General features: G+C 41.3%; 1 protein-coding gene across 3 annotated transcripts; it reads right to left on the bottom strand.

Annotated features, from left to right (window-relative positions):
- Nucleotides 1-276: 276 nt before the first annotated feature.
- On the bottom strand, nucleotides 277-14378 carry mtif2 (mitochondrial translational initiation factor 2). Of its 3 annotated transcripts, none has more exons than XM_029776538.1 (14): nucleotides 14244-14378; nucleotides 12955-13120; nucleotides 11235-11349; nucleotides 10830-11001; nucleotides 10320-10480; nucleotides 9766-9942; nucleotides 8133-8272; nucleotides 7567-7691; nucleotides 7047-7251; nucleotides 5565-5817; nucleotides 5205-5345; nucleotides 2788-2952; nucleotides 1768-1908; nucleotides 277-640 (listed from the first exon to the last, which is right to left on the bottom strand). In XM_029776538.1, exons 2-14 carry the CDS (start codon nucleotides 13111-13113, stop codon nucleotides 471-473), a joined length of 2124 nt encoding a protein of 707 aa, XP_029632398.1. In that variant the 5' UTR covers nucleotides 13114-13120; nucleotides 14244-14378; the 3' UTR covers nucleotides 277-470. The 3 variants fall into 3 exon arrangements, with proteins under 3 accessions (XP_029632398.1, XP_029632400.1, XP_029632399.1); XM_029776540.1 differs by having other exon boundaries at nucleotides 12955-13013; XM_029776539.1 differs by lacking the exon at nucleotides 14244-14378 and adding an exon at nucleotides 13922-13940.
- Between the last annotated feature and the right edge of the window lie 581 nt (nucleotides 14379-14959).

Genomic DNA, 14959 nt, shown 5'->3' with positions numbered 1-14959 from the left:
AATGATATGCACATTATTAATTAAAAAAAAGTATTGTAATACAGATTTACACTTGTCTCTTGGAAAATTATGTGCTTGACTTGAGCAGGAGCTCACTGGAGCTGAGTACCAGCACCTCATTTTCCACTGCTTGAGCTCCTGTTCCTCTTATAGAATATTAACTCAAAATCAGTGAGCCCAAAGCAAAGAAAATCTGTCCATTTGTAGAACACAAATAAAGCCGCTGCTGGAACAGATACGAGTACTGTACTCTCATATCACTTGAAAAAAATAAAATCTTACTAGAAATTATTTTATTACATCAAGCAGAGCAGTCAGTACAACACCTCAAATTCAATTAGTCATGACATTCACAATTTTACATGTAAATGCAAAGTCTTGGAATGCTCAACCGTCTCTAGCATAAATAATACTCCTTCAATTCAGATCATGGATTTTTCACCTGATGAGGCCAATATCCATAGCACGTCCTAAAATCCTGGATCCCAGGAAATTGTTTGCCTAGTCTCAGTCTCTTCGTAGCACACTATTTCATCTCCCGGTCTAAACTCGATGTCCTGATCCACAGAGAGGCCACACTCCATCCCTGTCTTCACCATCTGGACATCATCTTTGTGGTGCTTCAGTGCTGTCAAGGAGCCTGCAGGTAATACAAGACACCCCACACAGTTTTCACTCAATCAAGAATAAGAAACCAACTTTCACCAAATGTATTTGTGACTGACTCAAGAATAAGGGTGACCCGTCGTCAGAGTACATACAAAATAAGCCATAGGTTTGTCACGTCATTATCTGTATACACTAAGCAACCGGTTTGACTAATTACCAGTATGGAGTATTGATAGTAAATACAGCATTTCACATACTTAAAAATATGTATTTGAATGTATAGTTTAGATATGCAGACGCTCCTAAAAGGCTTCTATGGAATGAGGTGCTCATTTAGATAAAATCCTATTTCATAAAGGAAAAGGTTAGATAGATTTGATCATTTAAAACACAATACAACCACACGTGGATAATGCTTTTAAAATCGAGGATGACACAAAACGTATTACCATTGTGGTCCTCTGAAATAAATAGCTCAAAAAATTTACAAACATAAGCTACACAGTAGACCTAGCCTACTAGGCATACTTGGGTTACAGATCTAATAATAATTAATATATTTTGGAACTTGTATAGTGCTTTACAAAGAATCTCAAAGCGCATAAAAAGTAAAACAGACAAAAAATAGAAATGGAGACAAAGTATTAGGTCTGAAAAATGCATGAAAAGCCACCACATCTTGGCAGTGGTCAGGCACATTCCCTGAACAGTCCCTGAACTTCCTCAGCTACCTCTGGACACAGCATGCAATCCTTGGTGTAATACTTCCAAACAGATTAAACAAAAAGTCACATTTTAATCCAAACAGCAAGCTAGCTAGCTAACAAGCCCAAATATTGACTTTTCATCACAATCCTGCAAGTCTGAGAGTTCACAGGATATAGTGATCAAACCCTAGAGCAGCCAAATCCCCCCCAAATACATTACAAAACGCACACACATTTGTTTTCAATAATAAACATATGTACAATATTTACAGAGCTCTCTGCCTAGGCTACAGTGCCATGGCAACCATGGAACCGGAGGTGTTGGCATCTCCTTTTTTTTAATGTATTTAAAAGTATCAGCTAGATATTGAACCTCAGTAAGGATCCCTGATGAGTGACATGCCCTTTAGCTATTCGGCATGGTAGTAGGTCTTCACACGATCTTGCTTACCCTCCCAGATGACGTCTCGGCCTCGGACCAGTCGGAACTTCATCTTTCTATCTAGCTGACCCTTCTGAACTCTACAGCCGGCGACGGGCACCTTCTTCTTCCCAACAGTCACGTCAAACATGGCCAGGACAGATGCCTCTCCTGGAAAGAGAAGACAAAGAGAAATACTTTTAATCCATACGAGATGGAAATTGGTCTTCTGCTGTACCTAACCCCTCCGCTACACAAACACACATTAGGTTGAAGAGGCTGGTGCAGAGGGCAGCCCCAATGCAGCGCCCAATGAGCAGTTTAGGGGGTTAAGTTAAGATCACTACCACCAGATTATTATTATATATTTTTTTTTCACCCGTCAGAACTGAGATTCAAAACAGTAACCCAATCTGTGTGAGATGCAAACAATACATTAGGGTTTCTAGCACAGTCTATTCCCAGTTTAGTGAAAAGACAGTTATCCAGTGTTTTTCAACAGCATGCAAACCAGCAAACAAAGCAACTAACACTACCGATATACAGGAATACATTTTTGATTGCGGTCAAATAGACATCCTTGCATGATTCACTATTTCTTCTAAAATAAGTTGAAATGGGGAAAACTTTGTGTTCCCACGTGTATGTGTTTGATTTACAACTGCATAGGATCCCCAAAAACTTACAGAAAATCTTTTTCAATTCAAAGAAGAAAAAAATGTCCTGAACTGAATTACTCAGAATTCAAATTAATCTTGTTGGAGACTTAAGTGATTCTTGTAAACGGTATAATTTACCTCATCTGTGTAAGTTGCAGGTGCCTACACAGTAAAAATAGCCATATAACATGTTTTGAAAGAGAACTGAATATTCTGCTCCATTGCAAAAGTGGCAATTTATTTCACCACTACAGTATGTCATTTTTGACAATTGCTATGTCAGGTGTACGTTTATTGATTCGATGTATCCCAGGACTCCCAAGAACACTCGGTAACAATTCCCTATGTTGACTATCCTGATTTATTAAATTAAAATACCACACACACACACCGATCACATTCTCCTTTACAGAAGGAGGGAGTTTACTGCTCAGCTCGTCCTTTAGGTCGTCGATGAGTTTGTAGATAACTTTGTGCATCTTTAGTATGATGCCTTTCTTAGTGGCCATCTGCTGAACGGACTTATTGACACCCACATTGAAGCCGTATATGGTGCCTGGTCATGGGAAGAAATAGCAAGTGTTACTATAACAATAAACAAAACATTTGTCAACATAAAATAAAAACAAGGTCTTAAAACATTAGTTTACTAATAATAAGACATTTTTCATATTCAAAAGTGTAAATATAGGGGATATAATAAAACACTTATAACAGGTAAGCAGACAGATCGAGGGGATACAAGAGCACATGCTTGAATGGACATTAAACAATGGAATGTGAGGGAAATAATATTTAGATTATATTTAACTGGTTAAAACATAGCCCTTTAAACTTGTGCCCGTAGATGGGTTGAAAAATGGCACATTTGGGCACTGAGAAGCGCCTAAATTGGAACGCAGTGGCTGTACGGTAAAATATTATAAATGACGTCAGAGCTAAGGCTTCACAGCACTGTATTGGTTTCGACTGACAGCCATTCTGAACATGAGCACTGCACGTGACAAGAAGTTGCCCCCATCCCTCCAATGGAGTCCAAAAGTGCACTTCACATTTCCATATCATAAAACTCATGTCATATATATTTATGATCACCATGTTTGATGTAGTTAGAATACATGGCGTCATACCCTGGGTTGTTCTGAACAGAATGAGCCTGTTTGTCTTTTGTGAAGAAAATATGCTGGGGAACACACACACACACACACACACACACCTTACAGCACTCATGACTCCTTTCTACGCGCACCAAATTACCGTAATTTCTGGACTATTAAGCGCACCTGAATATAAGCCGCACCCACTGAATTTAAAAAAAAAATATTATTTTGAACATAAATAAGCCGCACATGTCTATAAGCCGCAGGTGCCTACCGGTACATTGAAACAAATTAACTTTACCCAGGCTTTAACGAAACACGGCTTGTAACAAAAAATAAAAAATTAGCAGTAAGCTTTAGTTGTCTTTTTGCACTGAGTCAATTCCTCACGCTGCTGTTTCCAACGTCTTATCATCGACTCATTAAGACCAAGCTCCCATGCAGCAGCTCTATTTCCTTTTCCAACAGCCAGATCAATCGCCTTCAACTTGAAAGCTGCATCATATGCATTTCTCCGTGTCTTTGCCATGATGAGGGTGACAAAATGACTACCGTAATCAGAATGATGGGAAGTTTGACAGCGTTCGATTTAATCTAAACAGTAAACAAAAAAGTTGTTTGACCTTAACCCGTTTGGCAATTTCATTGGTCTAATGAAAGCTTCATGCCGCCAAAAAACTGAGCACGTCACAGAATGTGTTTTTTTTGGAGAGAAAAAATTTGAAAGCGGGAAAAATCCATATATTAGCCGCGTCATTGTTTAAGCCGCGAGGTTCAAAGCCTGGGAAAAAAGTTGCTGCTTATAGTCCGGAATTTACGGTAGGTTATGTTTCTCTGAACTGCCTTGTGAAAGTCTAACACTAAGATCGTATTTAATACCTTAGCTAGTCATGTTTGCTTTCGGCGATTTAAAAATTGTCCGTTTTTGGATTGTGTAAACAACAGTAATTTTGTGATGGCGGGGATGCAGGGCTGTGTTCCAAACAAAACAAGTATGCTTGCTCTAGATCTTCAACGGCACAGCTAGGAGAGCTAAAAAAAAAGCACCTTATAGTTGGACTCGAGTCATGGAAGTGCATTGAAATTACTTAGGAACTGTGTACACTTTGGTCAAGTGTGTGGTCACGTCGGAGACACCAGTTAGTCATCTCACTCTAACCTTTGTCATTTTATTGTCTTATGTTGCACCTACTCCACCATTTTAATTAATATTCTTATTATGTTACTGAATGTATCCAGAGTATTTTCAGATTTCGTTATTGGCTAATGCTGTGAAAAGTACAGTAAATGTAAAATACACATACAATCAACAGTGTAATGTTTGGATTCAGTCTTTTTGTCAGGTGAATTATGAATTATTATGTCCTAAACTTTGGTCTAATAATTTTCCCATAATCACCAAACTGTTCCCTTTCAATTGCTATTATGCTTATACCGTTCAAATGTATTCTGTAAGAAACACTTCCATTTAGCCCTATCCATATAGGCCAATTTTCATGAGTGTAAAGGGTTAAAATCATTACAAAGAAAGTTTGTTGACATGAAAATAAACTAGATGTGTTTTAAGTTGAGTATTGGATAATAATGCTTAGACAGTTAGAATGTACTCATGGGGCATTCTAACTACAGTAGTGATGCTGGCATTTTAGCCTTCTATTGAGACCAAACATCTTCCTTTTCAATGACATGGTGTGTGTAGAGGATGCACCTGAGAAGGTCTCGGCCAGGTTTAGATCGTTCTCAGAAACATCTCCGATGCCAAAGTGGACCACCTCCATCTGGCACTGGTTATGCGCATCGTAGCTCTCCAAGATGTTCAGGATGGCCTCGACAGAGCCATCCACATCACCTGCAGTGACAAAAGATAAGTTGGTATGAAATGGCATATGCTTTATTATATTATTAATGGCCTTATTTTTATATTTTGTGATTAATTTAGTTATTTCAAGATTTATTTAATATAATTATTGAAATATGATTTTCATTAGGAGTATTTCTACTCTGTAATGTAATTGAATTGTCTAGCCATGTCATTGAGTTATTCAGATGAATTAATTGATCTAGTCACCTTTGACAATGAGTGGTAGGGAGAGCTCCTGGGACTCCAACTTCTCGCTGGGCCGCATGGCCATGAGCTTTTTGTTGGCCTTGTACAGAGCAGACTTCCTTTGCCTCCAGCTGAGGTGGGCCAGGGGCTCTCGCTCCTTCTTGTAGCTCTCGTGGTGCTCCCGTTGCTTTACCTCAATGGCTTGCATGTCCTCCTTCAGTTTGTCCTGTTCCTCCTGGTAGCACCGCCAGTCCACCACCTCCCTTGCTCTTTTCTATAGTTGAGTGGATAAAGATCGATAGAATGGGGTAATATGGTGTCACACAACAGATATATTAACAGACGAGACAAAAACATAACTCAAAGCTCAAAAGTGACTATGGTCTGAGATATGCATGCAAAACTTGTAAGTCTGAATTGGGGCATTACCAGTAATAAGTAAGGAAAGACAATATTTTATCAGTGTATGATGACTAGCCTCATGTTTTATGCTGCTGTGTGCAGAGGGAACATCAACACTACACGGTGACAAACTAAACTTTGTTGAATGCACTGAATAAGGCAAAAAGACTGGAAGTAGTTATTTGGCATATCTAAAACTAGTAAAAATAGATTGAGATTAACTTCTCTTGCTAGCCAGCCAGCCAGCTAACCAGTGAAAAAGCTAGGGGTAAACAAACAGTGACGCAAGTATAACGTGACAGCTTTACTGTCAGTGTTAGCAGGTCGGGTAACACAGAGTGGCAGAATAAGTATCACGCAAACCACTTGTTGTGACAGCGAATTATGTTAATAAGGACACGTGATGCTGCTGAAAACATTTATTGAAACTACCAAAAAGTGTCAGTAGTTTGCTTAGGTTGACGCCAAAGTTAGGCTAATTACATGGGAGTACCCTACGTCCGTACTCTGCTCTGGGGCGTGGTCACACTAAGCCACGCCTCGCCGTGTGCATCTATAGTGCACCTGTGACGGCCAATACAGCGCGGCATGGAACGCTGCTTGCCCAATCAGCATCCAGGATCCAAACAAGCCGTTTTATAACTGACATTAGCGTTATTAAACAGTCTTCACTGCAAATTGAAGTGGGAGTAGTCAACACAAGGATTGACTTGGGTAGCTGCATACGTGACACGTCAACAATGCATGGTATTGGATCGTGGCTGAAGGCAATTAATGAATCAGATAAGGCCTATTCCAGCTGTACTACTCCTCATTCTCATAAATAAATAAAACATCCAGCTATTGCTTTGAGGCTGGGTTGTATGACTACCAAATTCGGAGTTGGCTGAATCACACAGGCTTTAGAATTCCTCTACTCTTCTAATAATGCAATATATGTCACTTCAGACTTTATCTCGGCAACCCACAACCAAAATCTTGTCGAAACGCTGGCTACTGGATAGGGTACACCGTAAATAGATGCACCGGAACAATTGTTCCTCATCTCACTGGCCTAGGACAGACGTTGCATTTATGTTATGTCTGTCCAGGAGAGATTACCTCAGACTCTACTTCCAGGATCTCCTCGCCGGCAGAGGGGAGCTCCTTCCACCCCACTATCTCCACAGCAGTGCTCGGCCCAGCTTCTTTCACTGTGCAGTTGTTCTCGTCAAACAAGAAGCGCACCTTGGCCCATGTCTTCCCCGCAACCAAAGTGCAGCCCTTTTTTAACGTGCCTCGCTGGACAATTGCTGTTGTAACTGGCCTGCAAAACAGGAAATAATTTGTAAAAATGAATTTGTAAGCAGCATCTTACTGAACTGACATTCACTTAAAAATAGTTTAAACATTTAAAATGTTTACTAAAGCTATTTTTAATTTCCGTTACTCCAATCATTTCACTCAAATTGTAATGGACTATATGCATTTGACAAAATAATGCTTTTAGGTTGTGATTTTGTGTGAATCTTGGCAGTTTTGTAACCAGATTAAATCAAGCTAGAAGGCTTGGTGCAACCATTCCAACAACCAAATGCTAAGCTCATGCTCTCATCCGTGGCTGTGCCATGGGGAGACCCACCCCTTGCCCTTATCCGAGCGGCTCTCGATAATGGTGCCCTCCACTAGGCCTGTCGGGTCACCCTTCAGCTCCATCATCTCCGCCAGGGTCACTGTGGCCTCTGCCAGCTCCAGCAGATTGTCCCCCTATGGAATCATATTGTTGTTCTTTAATTTCATGGCTTTGGCATTGTGCCCTGACTTGCACAAATAGGTGAATTAGGCTGGGGCAAGACAGTTTTTATCCATACATTTTTATCCACATTTAGACAACTATTGAGGGACAAAAACAGACAGTGACAAATGCATAATAAGCACATTACAGGAACGACTTAAGTGGGCAGTAGTGCTTGTATTAAGGCTGGGCCATGTTTGTGAGACTGTCCCAACCCCCAAGATGAAACAAGGCAGAATCCAATTAACAAACAAACTTATGCATATACACACACATTAGGCTTGCTAAATGTCTGACATTTTTTCCCCCACCTGGTCTGCTGTAATAAATGAGAACAATGGAAATGAGTCCATTTTATATATTCAATGATATATTAAAAAAGTAAACAACCTTCCTACGGATGAGGAACTCACCTTCAGGGCAGAAACGTGGATAGCTTGAACCTCTCCTCCATACTCCTCGCATACCACATCATGGGATAGTAGTTCCTGCTTCACACGCGCTGGGTCAGCTTGATGCTTGTCACACTTGTTCACTGCCACAATGATTGGCACTGCAGATACACCAAACCCCCCCCACCAATAATACTATTCAGGTACATAAAAGGCATACAATAATGAACTGTCATTAAATGAGCTCATTGGGAGCCTTGTTCAGATCAACAATGTCATATCTCTTGAAACGTCTCATTAGCCATGAAAAGGCAGTGATGATTTATACTGAACAAAAATATAAAAAACTAAATATGCAACAATTTCAAAGATTTTACTGAGTTACAGTTCATAGAAGGAAATTAGTCAATTGAAATTCATTAGGTCCTAATCTATGGATTTTACATAACTGCGAATACAGACATGTATCTGTTGGTCACAGATACCTAAAAAAATAAAAAATAAAGTAGGGGCGTGGATCAGAAAACAAGTCAGTATCTGGTGTCACCACCATTTGCCTCATGCAGCACGACACCTTCGCATAGAGTTAATCAGGCTGTTGATTGTGGCCAGTGAAATATTGTCCCACTCCTCTTCAATGGCTGTGCGAAGTTGCTGGATATTGGCGGGAAGTGGAACGCGCCATCGTACACGTCGATCAAGAGCATCCCAAACATGCTCAATGGGTGATATGTCTGGTGAGTATGCAGGCCATGGAAGAACTGGGACATTTTCAGCTTCCAGGAATTGTGTACAGATCCTTACAACACGGGACTGTGCATTATCATACTGAAACATGAGGGAATGGTAGCGAATGAATGGGACGACAATGGGCCTCAGGACATCGCCACGGTATCTCTGTGCATTCAAATTGCCATCGATAAAATGCAAGTGTGTTCATTGTCCGTAGCTTATGCCTGCCCATACCATAACCCCACCGCCACCATGGGGCACTGTATTCACAACGTTGACGTCGCCCACACGAAGCCATACACGTGGTCTGTGGTTGTGAGGCCGGTCGGACGTACTGCCAAATTCTCTAAAACGACATTATGGTAGAGAAATGCACATTAAATTATCTGGTAACAGCTCTGGTGGACATTCCTGCAGTCAGCATGCCAATTGCATGTACCCTTAAAATTTGAGACATCTGTAACATTGTGTTGTGTGACAAAACGGCACATTTCAGAGTGGTCTTTTATTGTCCCCAGCACAAGGTGCACCTGTGTAATCAGCGTCTTGATATGCCACACCTGTCAGGTGGATGAAATATCTTGGCAAAGGAGCTCACTAATAGGGATGAAAACACAATTGTGTACAAAAGTTGAGAGAAATGTTTTTTGTGCGTATGGAACATTTTTGGGATCTTTTATTTCAGCTCATGAAACATGGGTCAAACTTTACATGTTGCGGTTATATTTTTGTTCAGTGTATATAGATTTAAAGTGAACAGCAGGAATATGTGTTGTACATGATGCTATCGCCAGCTGCAGTTAGGATTTAATGCCATGAAGTTACAGTTAGGGTTATTTAATCTATAAAAAATATGTCCCTCAAAGATGTCGCCCAAAATGTGTTATAGTTGCAGAGAAATACCAACATGAAATGGCAGTACCTTGGGCTTTTTTGGCATGTAGGATGGATTCAATCGTCTGCTTCATGACCCCGTCATCTGCAGCAACAACCAGGATGACAATGTCTGTGGCCAAAGCTCCACGGGCCCTCATGGCAGAGAAGGCTGCGTGCCCTGGGGTGTCCAAGAACGTGATCTTTTCCCCCGAAGGAAGTTGAACTGCAGAGAGAAATCAGGATGGAATCTTCTGAAATCTGTATAGATAAATCTAACCTCACCGAGAAATTTGGTATATTCAAAATATGTATTGCTATGAGGCATCATAGCACCAGGTTGAGAAAGAACTTTTACAGTTTAGCCTTTCAATGATCTGCATCGACAGGTGGTCTCAAGCCTCAAGCAAAGAGTGGATATGGGGGACAGGTCTGAGGGGAGCTGCCGGTGTTAATCAACATTTTCATACAATATTAATATGATTCCCTTGATTCATTCAGCTAGATTCTGTAAGATTCACTACTACTAGCAGCTAGTTTTATGATCACTAAACATTCCACTAAAAAAACAACACTTCTTGTGGAGTCTAGGTGTTTCCCTACCCAGGAAGGCCCCAATGTGCTGGGTGATGCCCCCTGCTTCCCCCGCAGCCACCTGGCTCTTCCTAAGGCTGTCCAGCAGAGTGGTCTTTCCGTGATCTACGTGGCCCATTATGGTAACGACAGGAGGACGAGACACCAGGACGGCCGGATCTGGTGGAGCTCTAGAATAAACATTGATTTACATTCAGATTCAACTTCTGTTTCTATTTTGAATGTTCATTCATGTGAAGAAAAAAAAAAAGAAATATAATAAAATGTAAAAAAAAAAAAGAAGTTAATATTCAGGTGGTATAACTTGGGTTTTATCCAGGTTTGAGCTTGAATGGGAATGTCAGTACCTGGATGGTACTGAGCCCTTTCTACCCTAACGCCTACAGATGGCCAACAACCAATTCTCAAGGGATTTTGTTTTAAAATGTCCAACATCTTGCTGATGGTGTCGGGGCCTCTATCAACCAAAATACTCTTAACCACCCTTCTAACAATCAGCCGACAAGACAGGTCTTCTACCTTCTCTGAGTGTCTTTGTTCTCACGCTCTTTGGACTCCACCAGCTTGGCCCACTTGTACTTCATCCCAGACCTCTTCACAACCTCCTTGATCCACTGCTCCTCCAGAACAGAATGGGGCTCTAGGGAATCCAGGTCCACTGAGGTGTTGAGCAGAGCCTCAAAGACATGATCTATGGAATAAATGGTACGCTGTTCAAATCAGTACTACACATCAGACCTGGGTTGTATTCATTAGTGTACACCGTAGCGAAACGTTTTGCAATGGAAAACGAAAACAAGCGTTTCTTATTGGACAAGTTTAATCATCTTGGAACAAACTCAATACTTCATACCATAACTCAGTAAAATAAATAATGACTTTAAAGACTATTGAATGACTATACATTTAATTAATCAGCCTTACCAAAGTCTTTGTTCATAGCTTGAGCCAGTGCAGACACCGTCATCTTCTGCTTTATTTCTACTTCCTGTTTGTCCTGCTTCGGTTTGACTTTCTGAACTTTACCATGGCCTTTACCCTAGAAAAAAAGACATGAAAGAAAATGTTAATGGATCTAAAAGCATAAGGACCACTAAACCACCGCAGGCCACATGATCTCTATTTTCAATAGAGATCAAGGCCTATTACATTTCTTATCATTTGCATTTACAGTGCATTAGGAAAGTATTCAGACCCCTTGACTTTTTCCACATTTTGTTACATGACAGACAGCCTTATTCTAAAATTGATTGTTTTTTACCCTCATCAATCCACACACTTAAATATTACATTAACATAAGTATTCAGACCCTTTACTCAGTACTTTGTTGAAAACCCATCAGCAGCAATTACAGCCTTGAGTCTTCTTGGGTATGACACTACAAGCCTGGCACACCTTTACTTGGGGAATTTCTCCCATTCTTCTCTACAGATCCTCTCAAACCCGGTCAGGTTGGATAGGGAGCGTCGCTGCTCAGCTACTTTCAGGTCTCTCCAGAGATTTTAGATCGGGTTGAAGTCCGGGTTCTGGCTGGGCAATTAAAGGACATTCAGAGACTTGTCCCAGAGCCACTCCTGCATTGTCTTGGCTGTGTGCTTAGGGTTGTTGTCCTGTTAGACTGGGGCAAAGCTTCACCCTCCAAGGTCCTGAGCAGGTTTTCATCAAGGACCTCTCTGTACTTTGCTCTGTTCATCTTTCCATCGATCCTGACCAGTCCTTGCCGCTGAAAAACATCCCCACAGCACGATGCTGCCACCACCATGCTTCACCGTAGGGATGGTGCCAGGTTTCCTCCAGACGTGACGCTTGGCATTCAGGCCAAATAGTTCAATCTTGGTTTCATCAGACCAGAGAATATTATTTCTCATGGTCAGAGTCCTTTAGGTGCCTTTTGGCAAACCAAGCGGGCTGTCATATGCCTTTTACTCAGGAGTGGCTTCCGTCTGGCCACTCTACCAAAGGCCTGGTTGGTGGAGTGCTGCAGAGTTGGTTGTCCTTCTGGAAGATTCTCCCATCTCCACAAAGGAACTCTGGAGCTCTGTCAGTGACCATTGGGTTCTTGGTCACCTCCCTGACCAAGACCCTTCTCCCCCGATTGCTGTTTGGCCAGGCGACCAGCTCTAGGAAGAGTCTTGGTGGTTCCGAACTTCTTCCATTTAAGAATGATGGAGGCCACTGTGTTCTTGGGGACCTTCAATGCTGCAGACATTTTTTGGTACCCCTCCCTAGATCTGTGCCTTGACACAATCCTGTCTCGGAGCTCTACGACAATTCCTTCAACCTCATGGCTTGGTTTTGCTCTGACATGCACTGTCAACTGTGGGACCTTGTATAGACAGGTCTGTACCTTTCCAAATCATGTCCAATCAATCGAATTTACCAAGGATGATCTATTAAACAGGATGCACCTGAGCTCAATTTCAAGTGTCATAGCAAAGGGTCTGAATACTTATGTAAATAAGGTATTTCTGTTTTTATAAACATTCCTCAAAACCTATTTTTCGCTTTAATTGTGGGTTGTGTGTAGATTGATGAGGAAACAATATACATTTTAGAATAAGGCTGTAACGTAACAAAATGTAGAAAAAGTCAAGGGGTCTGAATATGTTTTTCTTCAACTCAAAACTTGCCCCTATGTCTCACCTGCTTAGTAGCAAGGAATCTGGCATGGTGGCAGGTCAGTGGAGATGCAGGGGTCCAAGCTGGAGCAAAGATAGGGAAAGGGATGTAGTTTGCAACCAGTGTAGGGTCGGTATGGGTTATCAGTCTCACCCTCCTTATCAGGGAGGTCGCCCGATTCATTTCAGTGCTAAAGAAAACAGAATTGTTATTTCATTTCACATTGGCATCTGCAGTCGTGCTGTACAGTAGGTTGACTACAGGGCTCTGCAACTACCATTTGCCATGCGGTTTGCTAGCAACGTCATGAAAAAGGGCCTGTGGGTCCCCACATTTCCTACATCGAAAAACCTGAAGCAACTGTGCTCTTCTCGCAGCCTCTATTTCCCTACGTGGGAGCACTACAAACCGTAGGTTTTCACCATGTTTTGTTATTTCTGTATAACATAAAAATCAACACGAAGTTGGCTCTTTTACAATGTGGGTCATTTGGAAATTGTTTGTTTTCCCCAAATTTTTTATTATTAAATGAATATCAACTTTGCATACTGGCTAACACTGTCATTCCAAAATGGCAGCAGTGGCTACTGTTAACAAACATGAGGACGAAAGGGGCAGTTTTCCAGGAAAATTTGCAGTATTTCAAACTTCTCGTTGGAGCAGTGTGGATAAAGGTCAAATTTGAAGTACAGTGACATATCCCCGCCCTGCATTGAGCTATGTTTTCTGACACATATCTCACGCTGACTCCACTGTGTCTTAATGTAACAGTGCAACTCAGTGTAAACAAGTGTAACGGTAGGGTCAGTATCTTCTGGGAAGCTAATTTGCCCATTTAGTTTAAGGAACAAATAACATTTGAAAAAATATAGAGCTAGGATTATAAAATCGAGTTCCAGGTTGTCTTTATTACAGTCAGGCTGCAAAGATTTATAGAACGCCTGAAGACAATAGGAAAAAAAGAACCTGAAACGCAACAGACGTGGTTGACCTTAGCACAGCTTGTGTTGTTGCACCCACTTCAAAGACGGAGGAAATGGGAAACTTGAACCGGGTTATCTGGCAAATCAAACCTTGACGCACTTCAGCCACGCCCGTACAAAATTGTTCTGTTACACTGCAGTTATCAGAAACGGCAAAGATAGTTGTCAAACTCTGTGGCAACAGTGTCCAATACACTACAGTTCACTGTACTGGACTTCATAGTAAGTTAGCTAACTCTAACGAGTCATTTTGGGGAGTTAGCTAGCTAGATGCCATGATTTTATGTAGCTAACTACCCACTAGCAATAACACAAATCCGAGGAACTCACCTTGTAATTTAGGCTACCCCGTTTCACCTCATTGTTAATGTGGTTTTCAATCCCATAAGCATTACACGTTCAGAGATATCAAACATCCATTTCAACCCTTCACAGGACGCAGCCATGACAGGTATCCCAGCAAGCATTTCGACAGTGTATTGGACATAGAGATAGATAGAGAACTCATCATTATATCTGTGCTATTATAGCGTCATTGACAACATGGGCAGCGCATATAGATAGAGGACACATCGTTATATCTGTACTATTAGAGCGTCTTTGACAAAAATGGGCAACGCCATTGAGCCTACAACCCATAGGAATTCCCACCCAGTTGACAACTGTTTTACTACTTTAAAATGGCGGAAGCAAGGTGGACGCCCATGCTATACGAGCTTGTGGACACTAGAGGCTTCTATCATTCTTTATGGTATCGACTGGTGGAAAGGGAGAAGCGAGAGGACTGACTCCGTCCCAAATCTTTCTGCGCGAGAAGCAGACCAAGTGGGGATTTTTTGTATAGCGTGTCGAATTTGGTCAGTATGAAATGTAATTGCTAAGTGAGGCGTATTTGATTGAATAGAAGTTTCGTAATGTTCAGGTTGTTACGAATGTACTGATATAAGTTGCGCCAATTGTTCACATGCTTATTTATTTAACCAGGTAGGCAAGTTGAGAACAAGTTCTCATTTACAATTGCGACCTGGCCAAGATAAAGCAAAGCA

Source organism: Salmo trutta, chromosome 14 (genome assembly GCF_901001165.1).
Source record: "Salmo trutta chromosome 14, fSalTru1.1, whole genome shotgun sequence".
Classification (NCBI taxonomy): domain Eukaryota; kingdom Metazoa; phylum Chordata; class Actinopteri; order Salmoniformes; family Salmonidae; genus Salmo; species Salmo trutta.
Note: the sequence above shows the minus strand (reverse complement) of the source record. Positions and strands in the feature narration are given on the sequence as shown.